Source organism: Theileria parva, chromosome 2 (assembly GCF_000165365.1).
Source record: "Theileria parva strain Muguga chromosome 2, complete sequence, whole genome shotgun sequence".
In the NCBI taxonomy this organism is placed as follows: domain Eukaryota; phylum Apicomplexa; class Aconoidasida; order Piroplasmida; family Theileriidae; genus Theileria; species Theileria parva.
In genome coordinates, this window is record NC_007345.1 from 382172 (window position 1) to 408407 (window position 26236).

The following is a 26236-nucleotide window of genomic DNA, read 5'->3' on the forward strand; positions in this document are numbered from 1 at the left end:
TATTCACCTTCATTAAGATTTTTTTATTCCTAAATTTGATTATTTGTTTTTAAAAAATTCCTAAATCAATTATAAATAAATTGTTACAAATTAATTCATTTTATTCAATAATTTTGATAAATGTGTAGAATATTCAATACTCATCTTCATACATTATTTTCCCAGTTTCCTCATCGCAAACTTTAAAATATTATAAAATTATACCACAATATATATGGCCGAATGTAAAAGTATTGCACAGTTCAATTTAGAGTCACAGCCTGACTGTATTAGGGTGTTCCCCTTTGAGAATCCTTCAGGTATTAACGATATCTGTTTATCTCCTTTTAGATTCTATACTTTCCGGCTCCTTTGTAGTAGGTTGTTACCGCTACGATGAACTTCGTAACCACAGAGAAGGATGCCTCCTCTTTTTTAACCCTTCAAATTACCTTAACCAGTGAGATTACTATTATTTTACCATTTATTAGTCTGTTGTCTGGATTTTCTTTTCCTAAAAAGCCTGAACTTTACTACTTTGGTCATGATATTGGTGGTATTTTATCCTGTTATTGGACCAAATTTGATCAAGTTTCTACTTAATTTATTGAAATTTTATACATTTCAGGGCTACGCCATTTCCTGTATTTCTACCAAGTGTATACTAGCTCAATATTCCATCAAGTCATCAAATCCAAACTCATCAGAATCAGATGGACACAAATTTGAAATTTCTAAAATCAATGAGATAAAGTTAACAGGGGATCCTCATACAATTCCCCTGTCATTATCAACTTTTGATGACCATGGCAGGTTTATATGAGTGTTTTTATTGATTATTAGTTCAATGTGTGTTACTTGCGATACCGGTCACTGTTATGTGGTTAGAAATTCCGAAGTTATAAACTGGCAAGTCCTCCTCCTTTTACACTCAGTTTAGGCGAGCATGCAAATTTCAAACTTGGACAAGTTCATTTCACCCTGAAAATTCCAATTTAATCCTTACTGGTATTTTTCATATAAAATACTTGTTACTTTTAATAAACCCACAATTCAATAGCTATTTTATATCAATTTCCAGGTTCTGATGATTCTAAAGTACGATTGTTTGATCTTCGATCTGGATTTGATCAAATTGATTCATTTTCCTGGTAAAATTCATCCGTTAACAAATGTTTAGTCACGAATCGGGAGTTACAACAATTCAGTTTTTGCCTCAATCAACCAACTTATTCTATACTGGCGGGTATCACTAACTGTTACATGTAAACAAATATTCTAGATTCGATAAGGTTTTGGTTAAATATGATTTCCGAAAACTTGTCACACATGTTGAATCACTTAAAACTACAACTCCAATTTGGTATTTGGACTTTATAACCTATAAAAATGGCACTCTGGAATCACTTCACGTATCAGGATGTCATGATGGATCCGCTCTTTACAACACTTCAGGTACATATTAATATTCACATTTTCCAGGCGAGCTCATTTCCACATTCAAACCACCAAACTGTCTCATCTACTCCACTTCTCACGTTAAACTCTCATCAACGTTACTTACCTCTTGTGATTTCTATAATAAAAGTCTTCATTTCTACCTCTAATTACACTATTAATATACCATGTATTTTACACCACTATACATACAGATGTCATAAATATTAATATACATGTTAGAGTATGCATAAATAGATTAGTAGTGTGCCCTAAATCTGGGAGCTTGGTTAATGTTGTAAGGAAGGTGTATACACACATAGTTGGGATTGCCCATTGAACAGTGATAAATTCCCCAAAACACGCCAGCGGCCGGTTTGTGTTCGTCCATAAGCTTGAATGGTACTACTACGGCTTTTTGGATGGAAATTGAGAGAATCTTGAAGTGACGGGCATTTGAAAATAAAAGACTTCCTGCAGAGTAATTGGTTAAGATAACCTTATTCTCGTGGTCTTTTCTATTGATGTACCGGTACCAGTCTTCCAAATTTTTAAGCTTGTGCTTCCGGTGGACTACAATAAAGGTATTGTACGAGAGAATGGGGACCCCAAGTGTAACCGTTTCAGTGCCAAAGAGTATCTTTGATGGGTAAGGATCCTCAATCATAAAGTTCATGCCAGTCATATGGCCCTTTTTATCCAGTAAATCCTTCACTGGAGATTTGGAAGTTACATACTCAATTTCAATTGCATCAGACCCGAAGTTGCAGTATCTACGCCTTATTATCTCCATTGCCACAGTTAGAACGCGGTGATGAAAAGCTTTGGAGAATTTATCAATAAAACTACTATACTCACTATATGTATTAGGATAAACCAGGACCATCAACTTCCCCCTTTTCAATACATCTTCAAGGTCAGAATACTCAGTTTCATCTGTACTTTCTATTAGACTACTTTTCCTTAAAAACTCTTTCAACACACAATTTTGTTTGTAGTTATCAGCTGCACATTCCTCAGGACTCAACTCTATTTTTGGGAAAAGTTTACTTGAAAATGTAATTGCTGCATCTCTTAACTCTTCACCTCCTATAGTAACCTCAGGGTGTACATTTCTTTTCAAGTTTTTGAATCCATTATACTCATATATTGTGTCCAGTTGTATTTTATCCAAAATTCTAACGTCCTTAATGTACAAATCCTTTTTACTTTTCTCCTCAAAAAGCATGTTAAATAAAAATTTGGTCTTCACACGTTTCATCTTAAAGTGTTCCGCCAAAAAGTCCACAATTCCAGTCTCCTGCATTATTATCATGGCAGCTGTCATCGCCTGGGCTAGTGGGCTTCTAAAAGGATGAACACTTGGCACAAACCCCTCTTTTAAGAATGTTAGAAACTTCTTAATCTCCTCAGAACCAGTGCCCAATTCGTAATAATTATTAGGCTCAAATAACTCGGGATTACTGTACAAGTGCTGATTCCAGTAATTTACATCACCCTCACCTTTATCACCTAAATTTTCCCCTAATTCACCTGGTTTGAACGTATTTTCAAGATCTTCAAGAAATGCTAACAAGTATCTATCATTTTTAGATGTGCTAGGCACGTTTTTGTTAAATTCGCTGCCTAAATTTATTCCCTGATTTAATGGAATTTGTTTACCCTTTTGACTACCACTATTGTCATATTCAACATCCATAAAATTATCTTCATCACTATCAGGCGTAATAGTAGCACTGCTACCATTACTATTATCATTAGTGCTGTTAATAGTAGTAGATTGAATAGCTTGACTATATGATATAGCGGGTTTGGTATACGATTGATCAACTTCACTATATGGTTGTAAATTTTCTGCACTTTCTGGAGGTTCGGTTACTACTTCAAGGTCATCCAAGTTTAGATCCCAGACTAAACCTTCTGAATTTGTAGGGAACAAACTGTAAAATTGCTGATTTTCAGACTGAATTTCATTGATAATTTCAAAAATCGGCACATTATCCAGGATTTGGTTGAACACCTTAAAGAAAAATGAGGACTCATCCTTCATTTTTTCGTCAATGTAAAGCAATGCATTCACCATTTGTCTCCTAAATTCAACTAAATTATCATAGGTTGTGTTGATATTAAAGTATACAAAAGGGCCTCCTTCATCAATGCTTGCTCTACTAAAACCATCCGCAAGTTTGGTTAAAATATCAGTTAAAAGTTTATGTTCATATTTCTTGTAGCTTTCAGTATTTTTATCCGGAAAAATACTCACAATGAAGTCGAACTTTTGAACTATTAACTTAGATTGAGTGTGATCCGCCTTTTCCTCATCAGAGCTGTAGTCATCATATTTGGAACCTTTACTTTCAGAAACAAGATTAATAGGTTTATTTTGTCGCTCCGGATTTGTTTTTAAACTTCTTGTTGATCCTTCTCCTTGTTCAGATATCAAACCAGGGCCGTTATCTTCCTGTAAATGTTTATTTGTCGGTCCACACTCACTAATCAATGCCACAAACAGAATGATAAAACCGAGAAAGTATTTGAAATTTCTAACTACTGGTTGAAAATTCATTACTAATATTATCTGTTTTTATATTTTTAACGTTATTTTTGGAAATGCTGTTGTTTCAGATTGGCGAATGAATTGGAATTATCTGGGTTAAAATTTGTTATAACTTAGTTAATTAGTTTTGTAAAGAATTTAAAAAGTTTGTAATGAATATAAAATAAAATGAGGATAATTTTCTTAATGTACAAGCGTAAGTGGAGTTAGCTAGCCAGTGAATGCACTATTGGTGGAGAATCAAGTACCTAACTGATAAAATATTAAATTATTAAGTTTTATTTTTTTAAAAAAAGAGAAAATTGACAAATGTGTAATGAAATTAATAGAATAGTTAACGTTGATTCTTTGATTAATGGATTTTACCAATTTTTCAGTTATTAAATTCTTCTAAATAACATAATTTTTAAAAATTAATCATTACTTTTAAATTAGAAATTTTTTAAAATTTTAAAAAAATTATTTTATATCATTTATCTATATAGGTAGGGCTCGACACATTGTTCATAAAGTTTATTTTTTTAGATATTTATAAATTTAGTTTTTATGATATTGTTTTATAATTCTATAAAAATGTTGAAATGGATAAGAATCCATCATATATTAATTTTAATGGGACTCAGATAACACTTGTGAAGTTAGAATTTGACAGTAGTAATTATCTTGATTTTCCTGATGTGAAGTATATTCAAGAGTGTGTAAAATATGTTAATTCAATCAAAAAAGGCGATTTTGATTATAAAAAAGTTTTCAACATACAACAAGGTAATTTTACACGTTTTCACTTAATGTATTTATTTTATGACTGACTAATTATTATTTAATTAGGTACAATATCCTGTTTCGGTTTATTGGTTACACATTTGGGAGAATATCCATCACCCTTTTGGTTTGAAAAGTACAGAAATTTGTTAATAACTTCATTTCTTTTAAGGGAGGAGGATAATTATCCTTCTAAGCTTAACAGAAGTGATAGGTTCATTTCAAATATCTTTCCAGGTCATAAATGTTTGATTAACTACGAAAATGACCCCTTCGTTATACACCTAAAATTCATCGGAATTGGTACATAATCGTATTTTAAACTGTTTTAGAGGTTAGTGATTCTTCTGTTGGAAGTCCTTTGGAGTTTGAACTTCACGCAGTCCCAAACGACTTTGACACAAAAATTAATGTAGTTTATGACACTTCTGTCCCTTTTCACGCCTTTAAACTTGGTGGCCATTTACTCATTAAACAGACTCTACAAATCGATTTACTACTCAAACATGACCATTTTTATCTCAAACTATTCAACCATCATGGTAACTTTCTCATAACTATTCAATATTACGGGCTATAATGGATTATTAGAGAGTTTGGACGTTGAACTTGAGGATTTCCAAATCAGAAAACTTCTAAACACAAATTCTACAGTATCTATATGATAATAGTTAATAGTATAATGCTGTAGATTGAGTTACCGTTAAATATAAAACATGGAAATCAACTAAATATAGCACTTCCAATCACTAATGGTAATCTTACATTACTATTATTTCTTATAGATTTTGATGAGTTTGATATTCCAGGAATCTTCGTTAAATGGTAATCCACACCATTATACTATTACATAATTTTAGGAACATTAATAAGTGGAAAGATGAAAATTGCTCTTTATGGACGAGATTAGAATATACAAACTATCAACCAACTAACACTAGCGTTGGAGATATTACAATAACTTGTAAACAGTAGCCGTAGTTAATAATATTATAGGTATATTAAATAAAGTTTATGAATCAAGCATAACATTATTGTTGGAAATAATGAGCAAGAAGAGGATGGATTTGAGTATTAAAATGATTAAGGAAATGGAGATTAACAAGTATAAAAGTTTAATTCCATTTCAGGACTCTGTTGAGATTGGAGTTGTTGAACAAAATGAGCTTAAAACTTGCCCGGTGTCGTTCTATTATGTGACTGAAGGGTTACACACCTCACCACCAATGGAAATCTACGATAAACTCTCAAACAAAGTATACAAAATCGAACCAAAAATCTTCAACATACACTTAAACTAACTGCATAAGGTTCACATTAAATTTGTAAAATTGATTAAGTTTGTAAAATAGATGAAAATTAGTATTTTCAGAATAAATTTGATAAATTATTTAAATGTATAGAATTTCTAGAATATTTTAGAAATTATTATTACGTGTGGTGTATTTAGCACAATTGGAGTAGAAAATTGAATAGAAATTGGAAATGTAATTTTTATATCATTTTAATAAAAGATGTAAATTTTAAAATTACAAAAATGTGTTTGAAATTGTACACATTTATTCTTTTCCTGATATTTCCAACAACATCGCATAAGGTTCCCATTTTCTTCACAAAACTCTTTAACACTGACACACATTTAACCCATTTAAACAGCCCTGAACAGAATCTACAACCAGGAATTGAATTCCAACATCCTCAAACAACAAACCTTAATACTACTACTAATAACAATGTAAATAATAATATAAACAACAACAATACTAATACTACCAGTAATAACAATAATTTGAATAATAATGATGTAAACAATGTGAATAATAATGATGTGGAAATTGGTAAGAAGGAGTTATCTGAAGAGGCATATAAGTTGAATGAAGAGTTAAAGAATATGGACGAAACAAAGGATAAAATGAAAGAACTAGAAAAGTAAGATCAAATAATATAAATAAAATTTCAGGAATGAGGAGGAATTATCTGAAAAACTGAGAGATACAAACTATGAAAAGCTGAGTGAGTTAGTGAAGAAGAGGAATTTACTCTTGAATAAAATCTCAGAAATCGGGAAAACACTCAGGAAAGAACACGACACGTTCTATCCAGGTACAAATAATGCGTGTTACTGTTATATTAGAGTTAAGGGAGCAGCCTATAATACTCATTGCCAAATCCAGCCAAGATGATAAAAGAAAAGCAAATCAACTGGCACACCTACAAGGTATAATATTAACCACTGTGGTATAGTAAAAAAATGAAAATTGCCAAAATCTGTAGTTGAATTAAATGAAAAATACTTTATAATATGTAAATCAACTATCTTAGCCAAATTTACTCTAATTTTTCAAAATACTCAAAATTCTACCAATTATACTGTATAAACCTATATTTCTAGGGTTTGAGGATGTGATGAACAGGATAACATCACCATGTAATTTAATGGAGGAATTAAGGGAAAAATCAGTCGACAAAAAGTAATACAATATTAATTATTAAAAATATTATCAACAATATTATATAGTTAGTAATATAGTGAATAGAATGGTTGATGTAGGGATGATACGATGGGTAAATATGAGAGAGAGCAGAAGGTACTGGATTCAATGAATTGGAAGGAAAGACTTAACTATGGTAACCCAATAACGTGATTGATTAATGTATATTAGACAATAATATGATCGAGCATTATGAGTCAATAATGAGTGAAATAGAGGAAGGAATACGTCGAGCGGAAGAGGAAATTGAAAATTCTTGGAACCAGTTTATACATCAATATACATTTTAGAATCATATCGCCGAGTTAGGGCAGGAAGGAATTGGTGAGGTTGGGATGGGCCAAAAATTGGGGAATCAAAAGCAACCATTCAATATATAAGAGATTAATTTATTGAAAACATATATAAACAATTGTGTTATGTCTATCATTATTAATTTTATATCAAACCACACATTATGGGGTCTCGGAAACAATATATACCTAACCCCTTCCTCTCAATAATAATATTATATACTCATCACTATATTATTATTTTATTCATCCGTTTATTATTTTTTTACGCAGGAATTACCATACCCTTCTTATGACCTATACAGCATTTACTATATCTTTTTTGACAACACGACATTATACTATTATTCAATATTGGTTTTTGTAAGATTTTTAGAAAATTTTCATTCATTCCATTCAACAGTTTTATTTCACGATTTTAACAAGTTAAACTAATATATCAAATTGATTGTAAGAATTTTAGAAACTAATTGTAAGGATTTCGGAATTTAACTAATATAAAGTTAATGTAAGATTTAGAAAATTTTAACGAGTAAAAAATTGATTATAGGATTTTAAAATAAAAGTTGTAAGAACTCAGAAATTCAACTAATATAAAATTATCATTGTAAGATTTTAGAAATTAACCACACTAAAATAAAAATAATTACACGAATATAAAGATTATTTACGAGAATATAAATTAAATAATAAGAATATAAAGATTATTTACAAGAATATAAAGATTATTTACAAGAGTATAAAGATTTGCGAGAATATAAAAATAATAGAGATTAATTGAGCATTTAAAATAATTGTAAGATTTAGAAATTTGAGGAAAATAAAGGTTTTGTAAGTATTTGAGATTTTTAAATTAATTCCATTAATCAATAGTTGGAATTTGACAAATTATGTATTGGAAACTGGAATATGTTTAATCCAAGACCATCAAGTGGCATCAGCCACAGCTTTTCCAAATCCTCGAGCAAACTCGAGAATACAAACAAACTCGATCCGCACCCCCAATCGGCACTGGAATCACATATCACGGATGCTCCATTTCATGCCTCTAAGTTCAAGTCTAACCCGAAGGATCACAATTTTAGGGACTTCACGGTTAATAGAGATGTGAATAACTATAGAGACTATCCCGTGAACTATAGAGAAAACTCTGCTATGGAAAAGAGTACTGAGATAGCCAGTGGTATGGATACTGGGGTGGTGAACAACAGTATGATGGACATGAGCATGGAGATGCTATTTGGGTCGAACAAGAATGTATTAGAACTGAGTAGTGACGGAGTATTTGAGAAAAATTATTTATTACGTTTGATGTTTACATTTGATCGTATGCCACGGTTAGGTAACAGGAGGACAGGTTCTGAAACGCTGAGATTTCATTCTGTGGATATATCAGTAGGAAGAGAACAACAGGAAAACTTCTATGACAAGTCTGACAAAATGAAAAAATTACTCTATAAACCTCTTTCAAAACGTTTCTTAACAACTAATCCATTGGATGCTAGACTAGATTCTGGATTACTAGACACTAAGTTTGCAGATTCCAAGTTTCCAGACTCCAGACTAGTGGACACCAAGTTCCTTGATTCCAAGTACTTAAATTCAAGGTTAATGGACAACACAAGGATGATTGATGATAAGTTGATGAAAGGTGTGAGGAATTTAGGTATAAAGCCCATGTTACGTGGCGAGGATAATATGGAACCCGATAAGGAATTCCAAGGTTTCAATGCTCATACTAATACTAACGGCAGTAGTGTGATGGACATGGTGAGGCATTTTTCCAGAGAATCACAATCAAATGAGTTCGGCCATTTTTCCAAGATGAACAGCCATGGCTTCAACTCCGATCATAAACTGACAAGAACATTTTTCAAAAGAGAATCTAACGATCAATCCTTCACAAGACAATTTTCAAATAGAGATTCTAACGACCAATCCTTCACTCGTCAATTTAGTAATAGAGATTCTAACGACCAATCCTTTACACGTCAGTTCAGTAATAGGGAATCCAATGATCAATCCTTCAGTAGACATTTTACTAATAGAGATTCTAACGATGTGCAATTGACTAGACAGTATAGTAATAGAGAAAACAATACAGATGTAAAGTTGAGTAATTTAACTAGTTCACTAGTGCAAGGCTTGAACACTAATTCTTTACCACGTAGCTCTAGTCTCAACGCATTTAATCTCAATACAGAATTTAGTAAATCGGGATTCGACACTAAATCAGGATTTGACAAACCCGAGCTTACCAAGTCCGGATTTGACAAATCAGGGTTTGAGAATAAACCAGTGTTTGATGCCAAGAGTGGATTTGACACTAAATCAGGTTTTGATAAATCTGAGTTTACCAAGTCTGGGTTCGACAAAACGGGGTTCGACGCTAAATCAGGTTTCGACAAAACAGGATTTGACAAAAATGAATTTACTAAATCAGGTTTTGACAAAACAGGATTTGATAAATCCGAGTTTACCAAGTCAGGGTTCGATACTAAGACTGGATTTGACAAATCAGGATTTGATAAAAATGAATTTACTAAATCCGGGTTCGACACTAAAACGGGATTTGATAAAAGTGGGTTTGAAGTAGATTATATGTTGAGAGATAAGAAAAACGAAGGATCGAAGTCATTTTTGGAAAAATTACTAGATAAGCCATTTGAAACACACCAGTCACATGCGAATACTAGTCCTAACACAACAACCACCACCACCACAGCCACTAAGGATATAGATGTGGATTTGGAAAAGGATAAATTGAGCCCAGAAAGCAGTAAGCCACTGTCTAACACTAACCCGCTAACAAGCGCTAATACGTTAACTAGTACAAAACCACTAAGCATGGATAGGCTGACGTCAGAAATATTAAGTAGTGATAGGTTGAGTTCAGAAAGGCTAAGTTCAAATAGGTTACCATCAGAAAGATTGGGAATGGAAAGAGTAGGAAAAGAAGGCGCATTTGAAGATATGAAGTATTGGAATGGTGTGAATTTGCAATGGCAGTATATGGACCCACAAGGCATGGTGCACGGGCCATTTTCGTCAGATCAAATGTATCACTGGTATGTGAAGAACTTCTTTCACCAGAATTTACGCATGAGGTTTAACTCCAAGATGCCCTGGATGCCATTCAAGGAACTGTTTTCACCAAATTCAATACCGTTCAAGTCTCTGCCCAAGTTCTTCCTACACAGTCCCAACTTGCCCCCAGTCACACTGCCAAACTCTAATCTCCTCACATCATTCACCGGCACTAATACTAATAGTGGTTTGATGGCAAGTAATGGTGTTGGTGGATTACTAGGTAGTAACGCCGCTTTCAATACTGGCTTAGCAAGTGGCGGTGTTAGTGGACTGGCAAATCCAGGAGTTACAGGGTTGGGCAACTCTGGAGTCAGTGGATTAATGGGAAATAATACTAGTTTACTAAGTAGTAATAGCGGATTAACTAGTAATAGTGTTGGCGGACTGGGAAGTTCTGGAGTTAGTGGGTTAATGAGCAATGCCAGTTCTAGTATGAGTAAGAGCATGGATAATGTTTGGAATTCAAGTCAGAGTACAGTATACCCCATCACGTCAATGGGTAACATACACCTTTCTACACCCAAGTTGTCTGTTAATCATTTGAAATCACCAACTACCACTCATGCTCATAAGGACTTTACCGCTACTAAAGATTTTACTACCAAGGATTTGACAAGTACTGCACAGTTAACTACCATGGATAAGAGTAAGGAGTTATCAAAGGAGTTAATGAGTGACAAGGATTTGAGTGCCAAGGACTTGAATGCGACACAGTTAACAAGTAGTACTAAGGATTTGACAAGTAGTAACGAGTTGAGTAGCAGTAGAGAAATGAGTAAAGTGGAGAAGAGGTGGAACACCACGACAGTGGAGGTGAGTTCACTAATGGAGATAATGGAGTTGGAAAAGAAGAGTGCAAAGGAAAGGAGCGTAAAGTCGCCGCCGAGACAGCCCCAAACTGGCTGGAACATGTCTGACGTCGCTCCAAATAACTTCTCTGAAAGCGATGACTTCCCGTCACTTGCAACCACTGCAGACACATCTTCGTCAAAGACTGCCAAGGAAAACGTTGGCAAGAAGTTTGGAAAGCAAATCACGATGCCGCTGGAAACCTTTATAGAGAAACACCCAATACAACCTCCTCACCTAACAGAGTCGTTCTCATCAAAACTACTCGGTAATAAACATTAATCTAACACACTCTATACTATATCTTTATAATACAGTGTAGTATGTAGTTATAGTATTAGTGTATAGTGTATTAGTTTAAGCGGTTAAGTATTAAGTTTACAGTATCGGAGACTTAAAATATAACTGACGTCTCTTATACTTTCGTTAACATCCATATTCTTAGCTAATGTCCCGATTATATTTTGACATGGTTTGACGCAGCAAATTCATAGAGGCGAGATCCTAAAAATAAAAAATTGTTAGAAATCGTTAAAAATACCTTTTCATAGTCGTAAGTGCGTTTTAAAGCCTCTTCAGGACTTGTATCCTTCTCACCCTCAATACAGTCTAACCAAATCTTAAACACTAAATTTTACCTCTGGGCTCTTTCTTCTTCTATCAAATTATTCATCTCACAATATAATTGTTTATATAATTTATAATACGAATAACTAAGTTGTAGTAGAATAACTAAGTGATAAGAGTATAACTAAGTTGTAATAGTATAACTAGATGTGTGTAAATAATACTTTAGATGGCCAAGGAATCACGTATCCAGACTTCTTAGAAACCCTTACTAAATCAATGATAATCAGTAATAATATTACGTGGCTTATTATCATGAGAGTACCGGATAGAAACTCTAGTTCCTACACTAAAAAAATTAAATAGTTGAAAGGTACTTTAAAAGTTGGTCTACAAGTTGAACATTTGAGTAGTGGATTTTCTTCTCAATCTGGACAATTTGGGAGTCAACAAGTAATTTTCTCTAAAAAAATATTAAAAATTATAAAAATTGATACCATATTGCAGCCCTTTACCTTTACTTGGTTTCGAAGTCGGTCACACATTAAAACCTCACCAACTTTACCCTTATCCTTTCCACTGATTACGGTTACCTAAAATCGATTTATAGTATTTAACATCTAAATAATGATAATTTACAGTGTTTAACAGTGAATGAAGGAACAATTAGTTAAAATTACCTTATCTCCAGGACGAATCTTCCAAAAGTGAATAACATCCTTCGGCTTCACAATTTTAGGACCTCGAGACTGAAAATAATTAAACAAGTTCCTTTTAATATCATTTGAATTTGGTAAATTGTTGTTTAGATTGGAAGGATAGTTAGGTGAAGATTCGGAAAAGGTAGTTGCACATGAGTTAAGAATCCCATGGTTTCTAGCACTATTGTTACATAAAACACTGAAATTGCATAGTTTTAACGTTAAAAAATTATAACTTTGTGAAACTTTGCGATAAGCTCCAAATTTCAGGAGATTCTCAAACATTACAACAACACATGGGTATATTACATGAGTAAACAATATACAATTTGAAAATAAAATAAATATCAAATAATTAATGAATAAATACAATTAATTATTGGAATTTTAAATTTTTAATAAAACTAAAAATAATATTATAATTTAGAGAATTTAATCGGGGAAAGAATGCAGTTTGACTTGCTTGACGGAGTCTTTATTAACTTTAAAAGTAGGTTTATTGGACCGTCCAAACTTAAATCTAGGTAATCTGAACCTTCTTTTGACTCCAGGATCCTGGTTGGGTGGGAGATCAAAAGGAGAATCTGACCTTCGTCTGGAGTCTAAAACACTACTCTGAGAGTGTTTTCTGCCAGATTTAATCTCGCCGCCAGTTTCGGAATCCACATCTCCTGGTTCTTGCTGATTATTCAATAATCTATCACGACATTTACCTATAATACAGTATTAGGTGTGTTAACTATATTAACACTAAATATATATTAATTTTAACTATTATAATATTAACTATATAGTCAGTATAAGGATAATGGATACGATTTCTTCTTTTATCCTTAGTTTTACGAATAACTTTCGAAATATAAGTTTTTGATTTATTATAACATCTTTTAATACCGACACCGACGAATTTGAAAAAAATCTTAATTTTAGCCAGGAAAATATAACGGCGTTTAGGAAGCAAGCTTCTGTTAGTGTACGTAACAGAAGTAAGATGTTGGTCGGGGAAACCATGTTCAAAGTGCCTTACGTCCTTCCGATAAGTGAAAGCGTCATCTTCGTGGACACTGCCTGAATCATCTTCTGAATTTGAGCCTGAGACAAAGGGGTCAAAATCTATTTTTCTGTCCAGTCCTGGATGACCAAGTTTATTATGGGCTTTTTGTTCCGATTTTCTTCTGTAAGCAGTTGGGGAATCTTCAAGGCTCCCTCTATAACCAGTTGAAGCATTATTATATTTAGAATAATTATTTGGATTATCATATTTGTGGTAATTATTTTCATGTTTTCCAGTTCCTTTCCCATAACTATTTGAAGAAGTCTGAGAATGGTCATAACTATGTCGACTATTATATTTTTCATTCGAGTTAGCATAATTATGATGCATAAATGAGTTTGAGTTTGGTTTCTTAACTCTTTTAGCAGTTTCACTTCTAGTAATTACAAACTCGAAATCATCGTCATGTTCGGGGTCTCTGGACCTTGGAATCAGTGAGCCTGATCTCCTACGGTCACTGTTAGAATTGCTTGCATTCCAGAGGTTTTTTTTAGGATTGAAAACTGAATTTTCGTCATAGTGACGGTTTTCTTCAAAATCACCAAAATCAGACGACCCTGACTGCAACTCAATCTTCATGTTTTCAATAGAGTCCAAACCATACTTAAAAAATATTTATCAGTAATTGGCAGTATTTCAAGTTAGTATAGTATGGAATTTGGGATAATTTTTTGAAGATTTGTGGAGAAACTAAAAATACAAAATTAATTCATATCAACGTGGTCCATATCTTCTATTTTACAATTAAAAATAAATTAATAAAATAAAAATGAATTAATAAAAATAAAAAGGATAATAAAAAGAGTGTAACGAAAGCCAGTACTTGGTATATGAGGCTTCCAAGTAGCAAGTTAATTATAATTTAATTTGTTTTAACATGGCTTCGTAATTTTAATTTTAATTTAATTTCTGTGTCAAATTGACACAAATAAACACATTTTTGTAATTTTAATGTTTACCGCCAATGTGCCATTTAAATTAAATTAATAATATTTCTAAATTAAATTTATAATACTTCTTAATTTTAACCTTTTAATGTTGAAGATAATTTTAAAATATTTTGTCATTATTTCACAGTAATATAAGCTTATTTTTCCTCGACCCCGATTTCAATTTTAAATTCCTTTAAACTTATTTTAAAGATGTTGATGAACAGTCAGAAATTACTTGATATGTCTGATAACAAGTTTGAGGAACTCATAACACTCATCAGATACTCAGCTTTAAACGCCTCTGAACTTTCCTCTAATGTTGCCGTCTCGTTTTTATCAAATATGCTCAAAGATTCCAAAATATACGTAACATCATTGCTACTAATACCATTATATATACTTAATACTAATAATTTACTCAGGGTCCTCCAAATTATGAAGTAACAAATGAGGAGGAGAGGAGGTTTATTGAGTTCTATGAGGAGGAGAAACCGCTGGAAGTTGAGTCAGACTCGAGTTCAGATTCCCGTAAAAACAGGAGATTTAACAGAGTTTCCTCGATTAAGAATCGACTAAACAGGATTATTTGTTTGTTTAGATTAAATAGGAAGAGTTCAAGAATTGACTCGAAGGCTAATTTGGAGCCTGAAGTGGGTTCTAAGAAGGAGAAATTTTACATTTCATATGCTGACTTAATGGTTCCCAGCAACGTTGAATATGATCCTAAACGACTGGATATTCCCATTTATGACTTTAGAAGGAATAGCTTATCTTCCTCTGATTCTATTGAGATTAAAATCGCCCCTAATGACAACTCTTTTGAGGTTCCTGAACAGAAACTACATCCAATACTCTTTGAATCTAATACTCTATTCCGTCAAAAACACCCTTGGCTACATCCTACACTCTCATTCACTAAACTCTGGTATTCCCACCCCTTACTATATTACTGTACTTAGTATACTTCCACTAACACACCACCATTATTACCACTATAATAATACTTTGCTAATTATATTATAGTAAAATAAAGTATAATGTGATGTCATTACCGAATTTGATCCATCATGTGGACCCATCAACATCGGCAATAGCATGGACGCTAATCGAAAGGTATTTCCACACTGATACTTACCGCTTTCACATCTACATTGATTGTTAGACTTGTTTTGAATGGGGTGTTAACGAAGTTTAACAGGAAGTTGTTCTCATCCGTGTGTTATATTCTGGCGTACAAGTTTAACCAGGACTTCGAGTATGAGGTGATCAATGAGATTCTCACAATTTTTACGCGTGAAAAGAACGTCGACGCCAAGTCGATTTTCTACAATGAAATGAAGGTAATATATACAGTTAAGGCTGTGTACAGTCATTGTATTCACAGTATTATTTATATAGTTAGCACTCTGCGTAGTTATGGTTGAGTTGATATTGCTTTTTAGATTTTTGCACTTTTGGAATTTTCACTGAAACTCAAGTATACGTATATTCAAACGCATATTAACCATTATTTGGACTTCAACGTTAGTTTTTAAAATTTTAAGTTCTTTAGAAAATTTCCTTCTTCGAACTCTATGACACTCCCGAGTCCACCTATACAATGCTTGAGCTCGACTAACACTCTATTATCTTAATTTTTGTCTATTTACCATAATCTATGTATATAACACTGAGTATCAGTATATTACAGTATGTTACAAAACATTTCTATGGTTACAAAGTCTATACACAATTACAAAATGTGTTGACAATTACAAATAATTCCATACAATTTACAATGCGGTTGAAGTTTTATCGTTACAATTTACAATACAGGTGAAGTTTTAGAGTTACAAAACACTATACATTTTTTATACGGTTGGTGTTTAAGTTTACAAATAGTTCCACAAAAAACTCTACAGTCCAGACTCTATACAGATGAGATTACGGTCTGGGCTGATTGAGAAAGGTGGAATCAGTGAATCTATGACTATTGTACAGTTTAATCCAGGGATGCTGAAGTAGTTGTGAAGCGTCAGGTCTAAGATGCGACTGCTTAATGAAGCACTTGTCGAGAAAGTCTCGAAACTCACGCGACATCTCGTTCAAGTAAAGGTTTTTATACTTTTTTTGCCAAAACTCATACCACTCAAGGGTTTGAATACGGTCCAAAACAGTATCTAACCGTTCTTCAGTAGTTGATCCAAAGGGTGAAAGACCAAAAAAAAGTTCAAACGCTAGTACACCAATAGTCCAAATATCTGTTTTCGGTCCGAATTCTCCAAATCTCTTTGAACTATTGTATTTATACGTACATTGCTCTGGTGACCAGTAATCATACGTCCCTCTTAAAAAATTCAAATTTCCATTCAACTTTTCACTTCCTTCATTCATTCCAACAACTGGGTCGTGCGTATTATTGATTCCGTTGGTAGTATTTAACCCATGAGAATTAATTCCATTAGAACTGTCATCTCCGTTAGAATTATTTAATCCATTTGAGGGGTTGGAAAAGTTGATATGGGCGGATAGTCCGAAATCAGCGAGTTTAACGACGTTGTTTTGGTCTAGAAGGATATTTTCAGGCTTAATATCGAGATGAGCAATGTGCTTATCATGACACGTTCTGAGAGCCCAGATGACTTGGAACATAATCTCACACACTTCCTTTTCGGGTATGCGCTTCTTCCTCATTAAGTAACTGAAAAGGTCTCCATTGTGGCAGTACTCAATCACCATAAAAATCATGGTCTTTGTGGTGAACCAAGTATACAGACTATAAAATTGATAAATTTGAAGGAACGAACCATGAAATGTTTGGATGTCTTAAGTGAGAATGTAGTTCTATTTCACGCTTAAACATCGATTCCTGACCAGTTCTAAAGAATATAATATAAAATATGCCAATTATACACAACATGCCAATTATATTATAATAATTGAGTAATTTATGAATTAGAATTGGATGTGTTTGTAATAATAATTAATGTGTGTATTCGAATACCCGACGAGTTGTGCTTTTGAAATACATTTTAAAACGCAGATAAAACCAGTTCTGCGTTCCCTTGCTAAAAATACTCTACCATGCGCTCCATCACCCTAAAATACCATCAATAATAAATCGATAGTATAACAATAATAACACAATAATAATACTAAATGGCAATTGTGATTAATTTTATATTGATGTGATAAGGAATTACCAGAACACCGCCGATGTCAAAGTCGTCTAGTGTGAACCAGAGTGAATGAGAGCTACTTTTTGATGCTATGTCCGTTGCAGACGCCGTAAGTCGAGTACAACTGCAATCATAGCCATTCAACATTATATGTTACAGAATTTAATATTATATGTTACAGAATTTAATATTATATGTTACACCCTTTAAAATTATTTGACATTATTTACACAATTTAGTAATAGTTGGCATTATTTAGTGAAATTTGAAAATATTTTAAAATTTTAACAAAACTTAACAGAATAAATTAAAATAAAATAATAAAATGGTAAAAATAAAAATAACGTCAACTGTATAGGGCGAGATGTGTATTAAAATTAGTGTGAAAAATAGTATCATTATGTTAAAATTTTATATTTTTCACATTAAATTTTAAAATGGCTTATAATTGTCCTAATGTCTACTTATTTCCCTAAGTCGTTGAAAAATAAAGCCAAGAGCACATTTTTGTTATCCAGAACTTCAGTTTTTCCACCTAGTAGAAGACCTGAAAGATGGCTTTACGACTCTCTCAAAACGCACCCGAGTTTGAACAGGGGCTACCCTGTTTTTGATACCATATTTGACACACTTAACCAGAAGGCAAGTGGTTTAAGGCGTTATAGGCCTAAGGAGGAGAAGATTCCAGTTAAAAAGGACTATGACTTGACTGATCAACATGAGATGAACCACAGGTTCAGATTTGAGCTCAATGGCGTTTTCAACGGTATTGCTATAACTTTTTAATTTTTTTAGAAAAGAAGTTTGAAACTGAGTTGCAGTCTTACTGTAATCAATTGTTTCTAGTTGGTTGGATCAAGTGCAGGAAAAACTTTGCAATTGGTCACGTGAGTTTCCTTTGCTAATTTCTTAGCTTCAGGGTAATGTTATCGCAACTACTCAGATGAAGCGCTGGATGGATATTAATGGCTCTGACAACGCTAAATTTAACCGTGTTTTCTTCCACGATGAGAATTACGCTATTCCAAAACTTGATTACAGGTACAAACTCTAAATTTCATACGTTTTAGTCACCTGACTGTTGTTAAGGACTATAGGAAACCCTTAAAAAAGATGCAGCACGAGCGTAATCTTGCGCTCAAGAAACTCTCAATTCTCTCATCCTTATAATATTCTCTAATGTGTGTACTATCCTTAATATACTTTATTACGTATAATAGTGTGTGTTTAATAAATTGAGTGAATTATCTGCACAATCTTGATGTGATTCTTAAAATGTGTTTTCGAGCGAAGTTACAATATAGTTCTGCTATTACCAAAGCTGATATGAGTGTTGTTATCACGACCTTAGCAACAAACGATGTTTCACAAATCCTACAATCATCCATAAGATTATACTGTATAATAGTACTAATAATACTAATAATGTTAATAGTACCAAATAGCTACTATTTGTAATAGTAAATAATTACTAATTGTAATACCCTTTATCTGGATTTAATCGTTTCATGAGCCATATACTACAGATTGGATTTAGGCATACATTGAGTGCAGGCTCATAAATCTGATCTCCAACGCACTGCGGCACCTCTGCACACTTTGAAAACGAGCCGACCAACTGGTTCTTGCTAATAAATCCAACTCTGTACCCGTCCGTGTCCACCACAACATTCAACGATTCCAATACTAAAATTAAATTATGATATACACTAATGGTATAATAATATATAAAACTAGTATAATTAAGTATAATAATGGACAAAATGGAAATAAACTAGATGAAGAAACCTTTGTAGCCGAATTTAATGGTTGGATTTAAGGTATAAGCGGGTCGTTCATTGGTTTCATCAGGTATTACGAGTATAGTTTTACTTGTTCCATCGTCGTATAGAAGATTTTCAAGTGGTATTGTGATTGGAGGATTTTGGACCTTTTCAAAATTCAAATAATAAGACTCGCTGAGCTTAAACTCAATGATTGGGAATAGTCGATTCCCATCAGTTAGTTTACACAATCGAGGACTCAAGCCCTCATTAAAACATGATTTATCCACGGGTAAATATGTCATCATCGTCATCCAAAAGTTCTTTGGTAACACCAAATACGGTGTTCTACAACATGAATTACACTTAATTCAGGTTAAATTAGTGTTATTTAGCTATATTATACTGTAATTTAAACATAACCAAGATGTGATATAACATACGTAAGATCAATGACGGCTTCCCAATTGGAAGAGGTCCGGCCAAATAGACAAGTGTTACACATTTTAAGATCATATATGGTGAATTGTATGAGTGAATTAGTGAATATCCCGCCAGTTTGGCGCTTTTCAGACCAAATTATGTCCTCCTCAGGAACCCTGTCAGTACCCAGAAATAGCTTGCTAGGAAATCTAATATTTTGAACGGGGTTAATATCCAATACAAAAAAGCCGCGATAATCACGTATTACCATCTCCCAAGGATTACTTCTACAACACATATCAGAACCTAAAGCAGGTGATAACAACAGAGTAAAAAATACCTGATATGCCGAGAATACCGTCAACGTTGGTGAAAATCTTGCGATCATAACGGTCTAAAGAGCGAGCAAGCTTAACTGGTACTTTATCAAATGAATATGGAGCCTTTTTACGGTCAACTGCGATTTTTATAGACTCAAAACCCTCGATTGAATATATCTTAAAAATGTCAGAATTGATTCTCACAATTGTGGCCCTAAACATTGTTAATAAGTAGACAACTCACGTCAATTCCCTTATTTGAGTTGGAGAATTGGTCTCTTTACATTGGAAGTTGAATCTGCCAGGAACACAAATTGCTGTATTACTACACCAACTTGCTGTTTTTGATTTATAAGGGTCGTAACAAGTTCCTTTATCATCTTTAAAACAGATTCTGTTGGTGTTTTCAAATAAAATTATACCGCAAACGTTTGAATTTATTAAAAGGTTCAGCAGCTGACCGCCAACTTCAACTTTAGCAACGTAACCAGTGCCAGGGACAAATTCTAAAGGTATAGAATCAACGTTATAGTCCACAATATTTGGCTCTGAGACCAAAATCTCCTCAGAGCGCACAATTAAAAATATCCGACAAAATAACAAAGAATATAAAGTCAAAATTAGACTTAAGTTTATTACCATTCCACTCTAACACCAACCATATACTTTACTAATTATTTTACAAAATATACATGAAATTCATTTTGATTAACTATGTATAGGGTTAATATTAACTCATAATTTCAAAATATAATTATACATTTCATATTTTTCCATTAATATTTGTCATAATTGAAATTTTATTATTTTAAACAAATTTACCTCTAATTTCACTTACACATAGTTAATTTAACACACAGTCAACTGCTGTTGTGTATTATTAACTATATGCTACTTCCATATACTATACACTAATATTAAATGTATATACAAAAATATAATTAATCTTGTCTAAATTTTGGGAGTAAAAATTTCCGGAAATTTTGGTAATTTTGGGTTTGGATTCCAGAATCCCAACTCTGATTTTAGTAACAATTTTTTGAAATTTTTCAAAAGAAATTTTAATATTTACCTGTTTTAATAATGCGGATTTTAATGAAACAGTTTCGGTCTCAAAATTTTTAGATTTAGTCCGATGTCCGTCTCGTGTACTTCTATGTACTTATTTATTGAATTCACGTACTTAGTTAGTAACAGACTATATGAACATTTGCATTTTAGACTTAATTTTTAAATATTATCTCGCAGCGTATTAATACTTTATATCATACTTTACTTCTTGATATTAGGTGGATTTTTTAATATTTAAGGTTTAATTATTTAATAACACCTAATACTATTATTTTAACCAAAAATCCCAGTATAAGTTAAAGATTAACATATTAGTTAAGAGTTAGTGTCAAATGGGTTCAAATTCTCCCACTGAAGATCTCCAATTCGGGGTCCAAGATGAGGCTCAAAATGGCCTCGGCGACGTTGATATTGATCGTGTTTCAGACTCCAAAAATGATGTAGAGTCTGGCTTGTCATCTGATGTCTATTCAAGATCATCGAGTGATTTTATAGAGCTCGACGATAAGGTTATTATTGAGGAAGGTGAAGAGTTGTTGAAGGAGTGTCCCAGTTGTTATAAGCCATATGGAAAGTTTATTGCCAATGTCAAGGCCTCAGACTGTCTATTATTCTTGTTCGTTGTTTCTTGGATGCCCTTTATTGCTCGTTTTACCTTTAAAACCAGCTACGTTAACTTCGTTGAGAGTGCTCCATCTCTGAGATCCACAGTTGGTAACAAGTTAGTATTCTTCGCGGGTTTCTTTTCCGGGAATATGCTAATAATTTCTGACGTTATTGAGCTTGTTTTCAAGGTTGTTGAGTACTTTAAAAGGGGAAAAACTGAGAAATTAAAGCTTAGTTTAGAGGATTCCGATGGAGAATTAACTTATGAAACTGGGGAGACAAATGATAATTTACCAGGTTGGAAGAGCAAGAATAATATTATAGCAGAAAATAGACCAAGTTCTCTTCGTAAATGGTTATGTTGCACTACTTTTGTCGAGAAGTTTTTGCATGTTTTGTACAATATAAGATGGCTTGTGTCTGGATACCTCTTTATTATAACATTCGTTGCAACATCGTTAATTTCCATGTTTTCTGCACAATCAGTCAATGATAGCAATTTCTACTTGCACTTAATGCACCTGATAAACGGATTGTCGATTCCTTTGTACTTTATCCTCGGAATCAAGATGGTGGGCATGCTCTTCGTTGTTGATGCACAAAATACACTATTCAAGATGAATAAGAAGTATAACGATCCAATAAGAATGACCAGGACTGGAAAAACCGTTATTTCTTATCCCGTCTTCGCGTTCTTAACCGACAAATGTCCATGCAACTACGCTGTTAAAAAGGGCTCAAGCTTCCCTAAGAACTATAGGTACTCACTTAGGTACCATGCCATGGTTACTTGCGGATATAAACTTGTTTATCTCGGAATTATCATGTCACATGCTATGTATATTATCGGGATTACAATTTTCTCACTTGCTACCAAAATCAACCTTAGAACTTACCGTTAATCTTAATCTCATAAATTTTTACTATACACATTTATACGGCTATACTATTATATAATACATAATATACTTTACTATTATTAATAGATACTATACTTTACAACATTATATATCATATCATATGATACATAGTATATATAATAAGGGTGTGATTATGTCAGATATTCAGGAGGAAACTCCTTTCTTAAAGTATTAGTTTCATAGAGTTCCTTAATGATATCATGACCACCAATCAGATTTCCCTGAAATAAACTTAAAAATATGTAAATAAATTACATTAACATAGAGTTGGGGATATGTAGGCCAGTTCGAGTATGTTTTCAGCTCTTCCCTTAAGTTAGGATCATCGAAGATATTATAACCCTCAAACCTAACTCCTGAGCTGTTTAACATGTTCACCACTGCTCTACTGAAACGACAGAAGGGCTCAGCCTTATCACCCTTCATAAACAACAATACAGGATGTTCTCGCAACAATCGTTTAATCTTATCCAAAGTGGTTTCCCGGGTCTTAAAAGCCCAGCCTCTGACAAAATTGACCAGAACTGAAGTGACACAACCCTCGAGGGAGTTCACCAACGAGGAATTCTAAGCGGGTTTTTTAAAAAATAGAATGCGTACCTCGAAAAATAAAACTGTTGGAAGGCATTTTACATCGTATAAATTTCCAAGTAGCTCAGGACTAACACATTTAAACGTAACGTCACTAAAATCCTAAAAATTGTTAAATGTTAATAAAATCCTAGAATACACTAAATAAAAATAGAAACCTTTGCCAAATTTTCGGCAACGTCCATTAAATGCTTACTGGAAGGTTCATCATCTTCCAAAACCAGCAAAACTATTTTTCCGGTGATTGATTTAACTAAATTTTCAACTTCTTCCTTACTACTTAAATTCATTTTTACCGATAAAAAAATATTGTTTTCGAAAATTTCTAAAATTTTACTCTATAGTGTCAAGAATCTGGGCTTACTGTTTTATGTGATATTATTTTTATTTTTTTATTTTGCAAATTATGAAGTTTTCTAATGAGTTTTATTAATTTTCCAGTTAAAAAAATTAATTTTTTAAGATTTCAAAACAGATTCACGTCAACGGTTGGATTCTTTGACCGTTTTTCCCAGAACTGGTGGGATATCGACGGTGATATGTCAATTTTGCATGACTACAACCAGGTTCGAATCCCATTCATAGCAAATTCTTACATAAACCGTAAAAAGGATAAACTTGAAACTGATTTTGACCCCCCTGATAACAGTTCGAATCCGTTTTTATTTACTCAATTTGGTATTTTCAAAGAGCCTTACAAAAGGTCTAGTGTTCACATAGAATCAGTACTTAAGGGTCTTAAAATTTTAGATGTTGGTTGCGGAGGCGGAATTTTAACTGAATCTCTAGCTAAATTTGGCTCTAAAGTACTTGGAATTGACCCTAACGAGAATCTTATAAAAGTTGCTAAATCGCATAAAAAAACACATTTTGATAACTATCATCTCAGCTTAGGGCTTAAAAACGATTATTCTAACAATCTTGACTATAAGTCCACTTCAGTTTATGACTTTTTAACTGACAAGACCAGGGCCACTTTTGACATTGTTGTAGCTTCAGAGGTCATAGAACACATTGATAACCGAGAAAAGGAACAATTTTTCGAAACTTTAACGTCCTTTGTTAAGCCTGGAGGCTTATTTGTAATTACCACCCCAGGCTCCAGTCTTTCCTCCTATTTTGTGAATGTATTTTTAGCTGAGAACTTGTTCTCTAAAGTTCCCAAGCACACTCACGATTTTGACCTGTTTATCTCACCCAGAAACTGTTGTAGAATATTAAAGAAACTTAATTTTGAACCTGTTTCAATCCAAGGGCTTTTATATTTACCATTTCTAAGACGTTTTTTCCATATAAACTCACCTGACTTACTCTACATGTACTCCTTCACCACTTCTGATACAGAATAACTTACAGTCAGTATTATAAGGGAATAATGGAGTTAAGAGGATTCGTTCGTAAATTTAAACCTGAAGAAACCTTTAATCCTCTCAAGGATTCTAAACTTCTGGGCCACCCGGTAATTATCTAATTTACCCTTAAATAGATATATATTAGCTTAAATTGAGTTATTTTACTGTTATTTTACCTACCAAATCACACCATAATAATATTATCGATTAGGTCTATCCTGTGAATTTAAATGTTGATGATCCAAAATGCGAAATTTGTAATTTGAATATGTCATTTTTAATGCAGTTGTCGGCTCCCACTACTGCCAATAGAAACCGTGTATTATATATTTTCTACTGTTTAAATGACGCCACTAAGGATAAAGGCTGGAAATTGTTAAGGTATAGCGCTGAAAAACCATCAACTACTGAACCTAAGTTCGGCGAAATGAGTGATTTGTCCTGGTCCCTTGACTCAATTAACTTAAACACCACAGGTACCTAACCCTCATTCATAATTGTATTTAATATTTAAATGTTCTGTAGAAACGGATGGATTACGTGTGATTTTGGAAAATGATTTAGTTTATCATTCTGGAAATTCCGATAAACACTCTGTTTCAGACGAGCATTTACACTCTATAGTACTACTAGAGAAGTTTAGGAATAAGAGTAAAGATGAAATAGACGAAGAGGATCTTGTAGATTTTGAATCACTGGCAAATGCAAATCAACCTCCAGACTCAGATGATGATTCTTCAATCGATGATGACAGTGATGATGACTCAGAAGTTGATGCAATTAATCACTTTCAAAACTACTTAGCATCTAGACCTAAAACTGTATCCCATCGAACCTCACACTACTTATCATATAGTTACATGCAATAGCATTAGTAGTATATCTAGTTATATAGTATTATAATATTATTGTGAGTATTTTTTAAAAGATTTTAGGTGGTTAGGGTTAATAGGGGTGGCAATCCAATTAGTTTTCTTACTGATTTAAACCTTGATTTAAGCTCTAAAGTTTGTAAATTATGTAATTCTCAACTTCATTTTGAAGTTCAAATTCTTCCGCACTCTATTCACTATATGACTAATGATGACACTAGTGGTGATAGTGTTACTACAAAACTAAAGAATATTTCATTGAGATTGGGTGGTGTATTATTTTATACTTGTAAGTTCCCAGCTTTTATTAATCTTTTAGGCAGTTCAGACTGTAATACTAGCACAAATTTATCTCAAGAACTTTCTCACGTCTTACTATACAATTAATCTATCATCATATACTATATGTTATATACTATTAATACTATATATTATATACTATATATA

General features: G+C 33.0%; 15 protein-coding genes across 15 annotated transcripts; 9 read left to right on the forward strand and 6 right to left on the reverse strand.

Moving 5' to 3' along the window:
• Window positions 1–29: 29 nt before the first annotated feature.
• TpMuguga_02g00184 (WD domain G-beta repeat protein) lies at window positions 30–1619 on the forward strand. The gene is made up of 10 exons (XM_759655.2): window positions 30–299; window positions 331–439; window positions 471–570; window positions 608–792; window positions 823–888; window positions 920–987; window positions 1061–1130; window positions 1160–1225; window positions 1262–1434; window positions 1462–1619. The coding sequence occupies exons 1-10, from the start codon at window positions 215–217 to the stop codon at window positions 1584–1586; spliced, it is 1047 nt and encodes a 348-aa protein (XP_764748.1). The 5' UTR covers window positions 30–214; the 3' UTR covers window positions 1587–1619.
• A 56-nt stretch (window positions 1620–1675) lies between these two features.
• TpMuguga_02g00185 (uncharacterized protein) lies at window positions 1676–3982 on the reverse strand (the record flags this gene model as incomplete). Its single annotated transcript, XM_759656.1, has 1 exon — window positions 1676–3982. The coding sequence occupies one exon, from the start codon at window positions 3980–3982 to the stop codon at window positions 1676–1678; it is 2307 nt and encodes a 768-aa protein (XP_764749.1).
• Window positions 3983–4484: 502 nt separating this feature from the next.
• TpMuguga_02g02675 (uncharacterized protein) lies at window positions 4485–6131 on the forward strand. The gene is made up of 8 exons (XM_061305604.1): window positions 4485–4738; window positions 4802–5038; window positions 5068–5277; window positions 5327–5388; window positions 5427–5490; window positions 5521–5560; window positions 5596–5699; window positions 5732–6131. Exons 1-8 carry the CDS (start codon window positions 4555–4557, stop codon window positions 6034–6036), a joined length of 1206 nt encoding a protein of 401 aa, XP_061162100.1. The 5' UTR covers window positions 4485–4554; the 3' UTR covers window positions 6037–6131.
• A 165-nt stretch (window positions 6132–6296) lies between these two features.
• TpMuguga_02g02530 (uncharacterized protein) lies at window positions 6297–7616 on the forward strand. The gene is made up of 6 exons (XM_061305583.1): window positions 6297–6664; window positions 6696–6838; window positions 6870–6953; window positions 7128–7206; window positions 7287–7363; window positions 7399–7616. Exons 1-6 carry the CDS (start codon window positions 6627–6629, stop codon window positions 7515–7517), a joined length of 540 nt encoding a protein of 179 aa, XP_061162101.1. The 5' UTR covers window positions 6297–6626; the 3' UTR covers window positions 7518–7616.
• Window positions 7617–8234: 618 nt separating this feature from the next.
• TpMuguga_02g00187 (GYF domain protein) lies at window positions 8235–11755 on the forward strand. The gene has a single exon (XM_759658.2). The coding sequence runs from the start codon at window positions 8430–8432 to the stop codon at window positions 11739–11741; it is 3312 nt and encodes a 1103-aa protein (XP_764751.1). The 5' UTR covers window positions 8235–8429; the 3' UTR covers window positions 11742–11755.
• Window positions 11756–11796: 41 nt separating this feature from the next.
• rplX (ribosomal protein L24) lies at window positions 11797–13150 on the reverse strand. The gene is made up of 7 exons (XM_061305326.1): window positions 12707–13150; window positions 12524–12619; window positions 12404–12489; window positions 12329–12375; window positions 12251–12297; window positions 12001–12068; window positions 11797–11963 (listed from the first exon to the last, which is right to left on the reverse strand). The coding sequence occupies exons 1-6, from the start codon at window positions 13010–13012 to the stop codon at window positions 12024–12026; spliced, it is 627 nt and encodes a 208-aa protein (XP_061161297.1). The 5' UTR covers window positions 13013–13150; the 3' UTR covers window positions 11797–11963; window positions 12001–12023.
• On the reverse strand, window positions 13127–14632 carry TpMuguga_02g00189 (uncharacterized protein). Its single transcript, XM_759660.2, has 2 exons — window positions 13544–14632; window positions 13127–13440 (listed from the first exon to the last, which is right to left on the reverse strand). The coding sequence occupies exons 1-2, from the start codon at window positions 14358–14360 to the stop codon at window positions 13160–13162; spliced, it is 1098 nt and encodes a 365-aa protein (XP_764753.2). The 5' UTR covers window positions 14361–14632; the 3' UTR covers window positions 13127–13159.
• Window positions 14633–14636: 4 nt separating this feature from the next.
• On the forward strand, window positions 14637–16367 carry TpMuguga_02g00190 (Cyclin domain protein). Its single transcript, XM_759661.2, has 6 exons — window positions 14637–15079; window positions 15136–15638; window positions 15737–15826; window positions 15876–16053; window positions 16156–16236; window positions 16266–16367. Exons 1-6 carry the CDS (start codon window positions 14924–14926, stop codon window positions 16329–16331), a joined length of 1074 nt encoding a protein of 357 aa, XP_764754.1. The 5' UTR covers window positions 14637–14923; the 3' UTR covers window positions 16332–16367.
• Window positions 16325–18197, reverse strand: aurK (Protein kinase domain protein). Its single transcript, XM_759662.2, has 4 exons — window positions 17896–18197; window positions 17697–17791; window positions 17500–17571; window positions 16325–17468 (listed from the first exon to the last, which is right to left on the reverse strand). Exons 1-4 carry the CDS (start codon window positions 18016–18018, stop codon window positions 16637–16639), a joined length of 1122 nt encoding a protein of 373 aa, XP_764755.1. The 5' UTR covers window positions 18019–18197; the 3' UTR covers window positions 16325–16636.
• Window positions 18198–18215: 18 nt separating this feature from the next.
• TpMuguga_02g02585 (uncharacterized protein) lies at window positions 18216–19069 on the forward strand. Its single transcript, XM_061305591.1, has 4 exons — window positions 18216–18637; window positions 18667–18758; window positions 18785–18912; window positions 18942–19069. Exons 1-4 carry the CDS (start codon window positions 18328–18330, stop codon window positions 19039–19041), a joined length of 630 nt encoding a protein of 209 aa, XP_061162102.1. The 5' UTR covers window positions 18216–18327; the 3' UTR covers window positions 19042–19069.
• Window positions 19070–19091: 22 nt separating this feature from the next.
• TpMuguga_02g00194 (uncharacterized protein) lies at window positions 19092–21065 on the reverse strand. Its single transcript, XM_759665.2, has 6 exons — window positions 20622–21065; window positions 20398–20591; window positions 20078–20363; window positions 19660–19982; window positions 19356–19557; window positions 19092–19245 (listed from the first exon to the last, which is right to left on the reverse strand). The coding sequence occupies exons 1-6, from the start codon at window positions 21017–21019 to the stop codon at window positions 19116–19118; spliced, it is 1533 nt and encodes a 510-aa protein (XP_764758.1). The 5' UTR covers window positions 21020–21065; the 3' UTR covers window positions 19092–19115.
• Window positions 21066–21780: 715 nt separating this feature from the next.
• Window positions 21781–22956, forward strand: TpMuguga_02g00195 (putative integral membrane protein; the record flags this gene model as incomplete). The annotated part of the gene is made up of 1 exon (XM_759666.1): window positions 21781–22956. The coding sequence occupies one exon, from the start codon at window positions 21781–21783 to the stop codon at window positions 22954–22956; it is 1176 nt and encodes a 391-aa protein (XP_764759.1).
• Window positions 22957–23015: 59 nt separating this feature from the next.
• Window positions 23016–23940, reverse strand: GLRX3 (Glutaredoxin family protein). Its single transcript, XM_061305327.1, has 4 exons — window positions 23724–23940; window positions 23575–23667; window positions 23230–23541; window positions 23016–23195 (listed from the first exon to the last, which is right to left on the reverse strand). The coding sequence occupies exons 1-4, from the start codon at window positions 23853–23855 to the stop codon at window positions 23106–23108; spliced, it is 627 nt and encodes a 208-aa protein (XP_061161298.1). The 5' UTR covers window positions 23856–23940; the 3' UTR covers window positions 23016–23105.
• A 44-nt stretch (window positions 23941–23984) lies between these two features.
• Window positions 23985–24914, forward strand: Coq3 (3-demethylubiquinone-9 3-O-methyltransferase; the record flags this gene model as incomplete). The annotated part of the gene is made up of 1 exon (XM_759668.1): window positions 23985–24914. The coding sequence occupies one exon, from the start codon at window positions 23985–23987 to the stop codon at window positions 24912–24914; it is 930 nt and encodes a 309-aa protein (XP_764761.1).
• A 26-nt stretch (window positions 24915–24940) lies between these two features.
• TpMuguga_02g00966 (C-terminal putative domain protein) lies at window positions 24941–26188 on the forward strand (the record flags this gene model as incomplete). Its single annotated transcript, XM_061305506.1, has 5 exons — window positions 24941–25024; window positions 25129–25393; window positions 25443–25738; window positions 25853–26078; window positions 26109–26188. 5 exons carry the CDS (start codon window positions 24941–24943, stop codon window positions 26174–26176), a joined length of 939 nt encoding a protein of 312 aa, XP_061161299.1. The 3' UTR covers window positions 26177–26188.
• Between the last annotated feature and the right edge of the window lie 48 nt (window positions 26189–26236).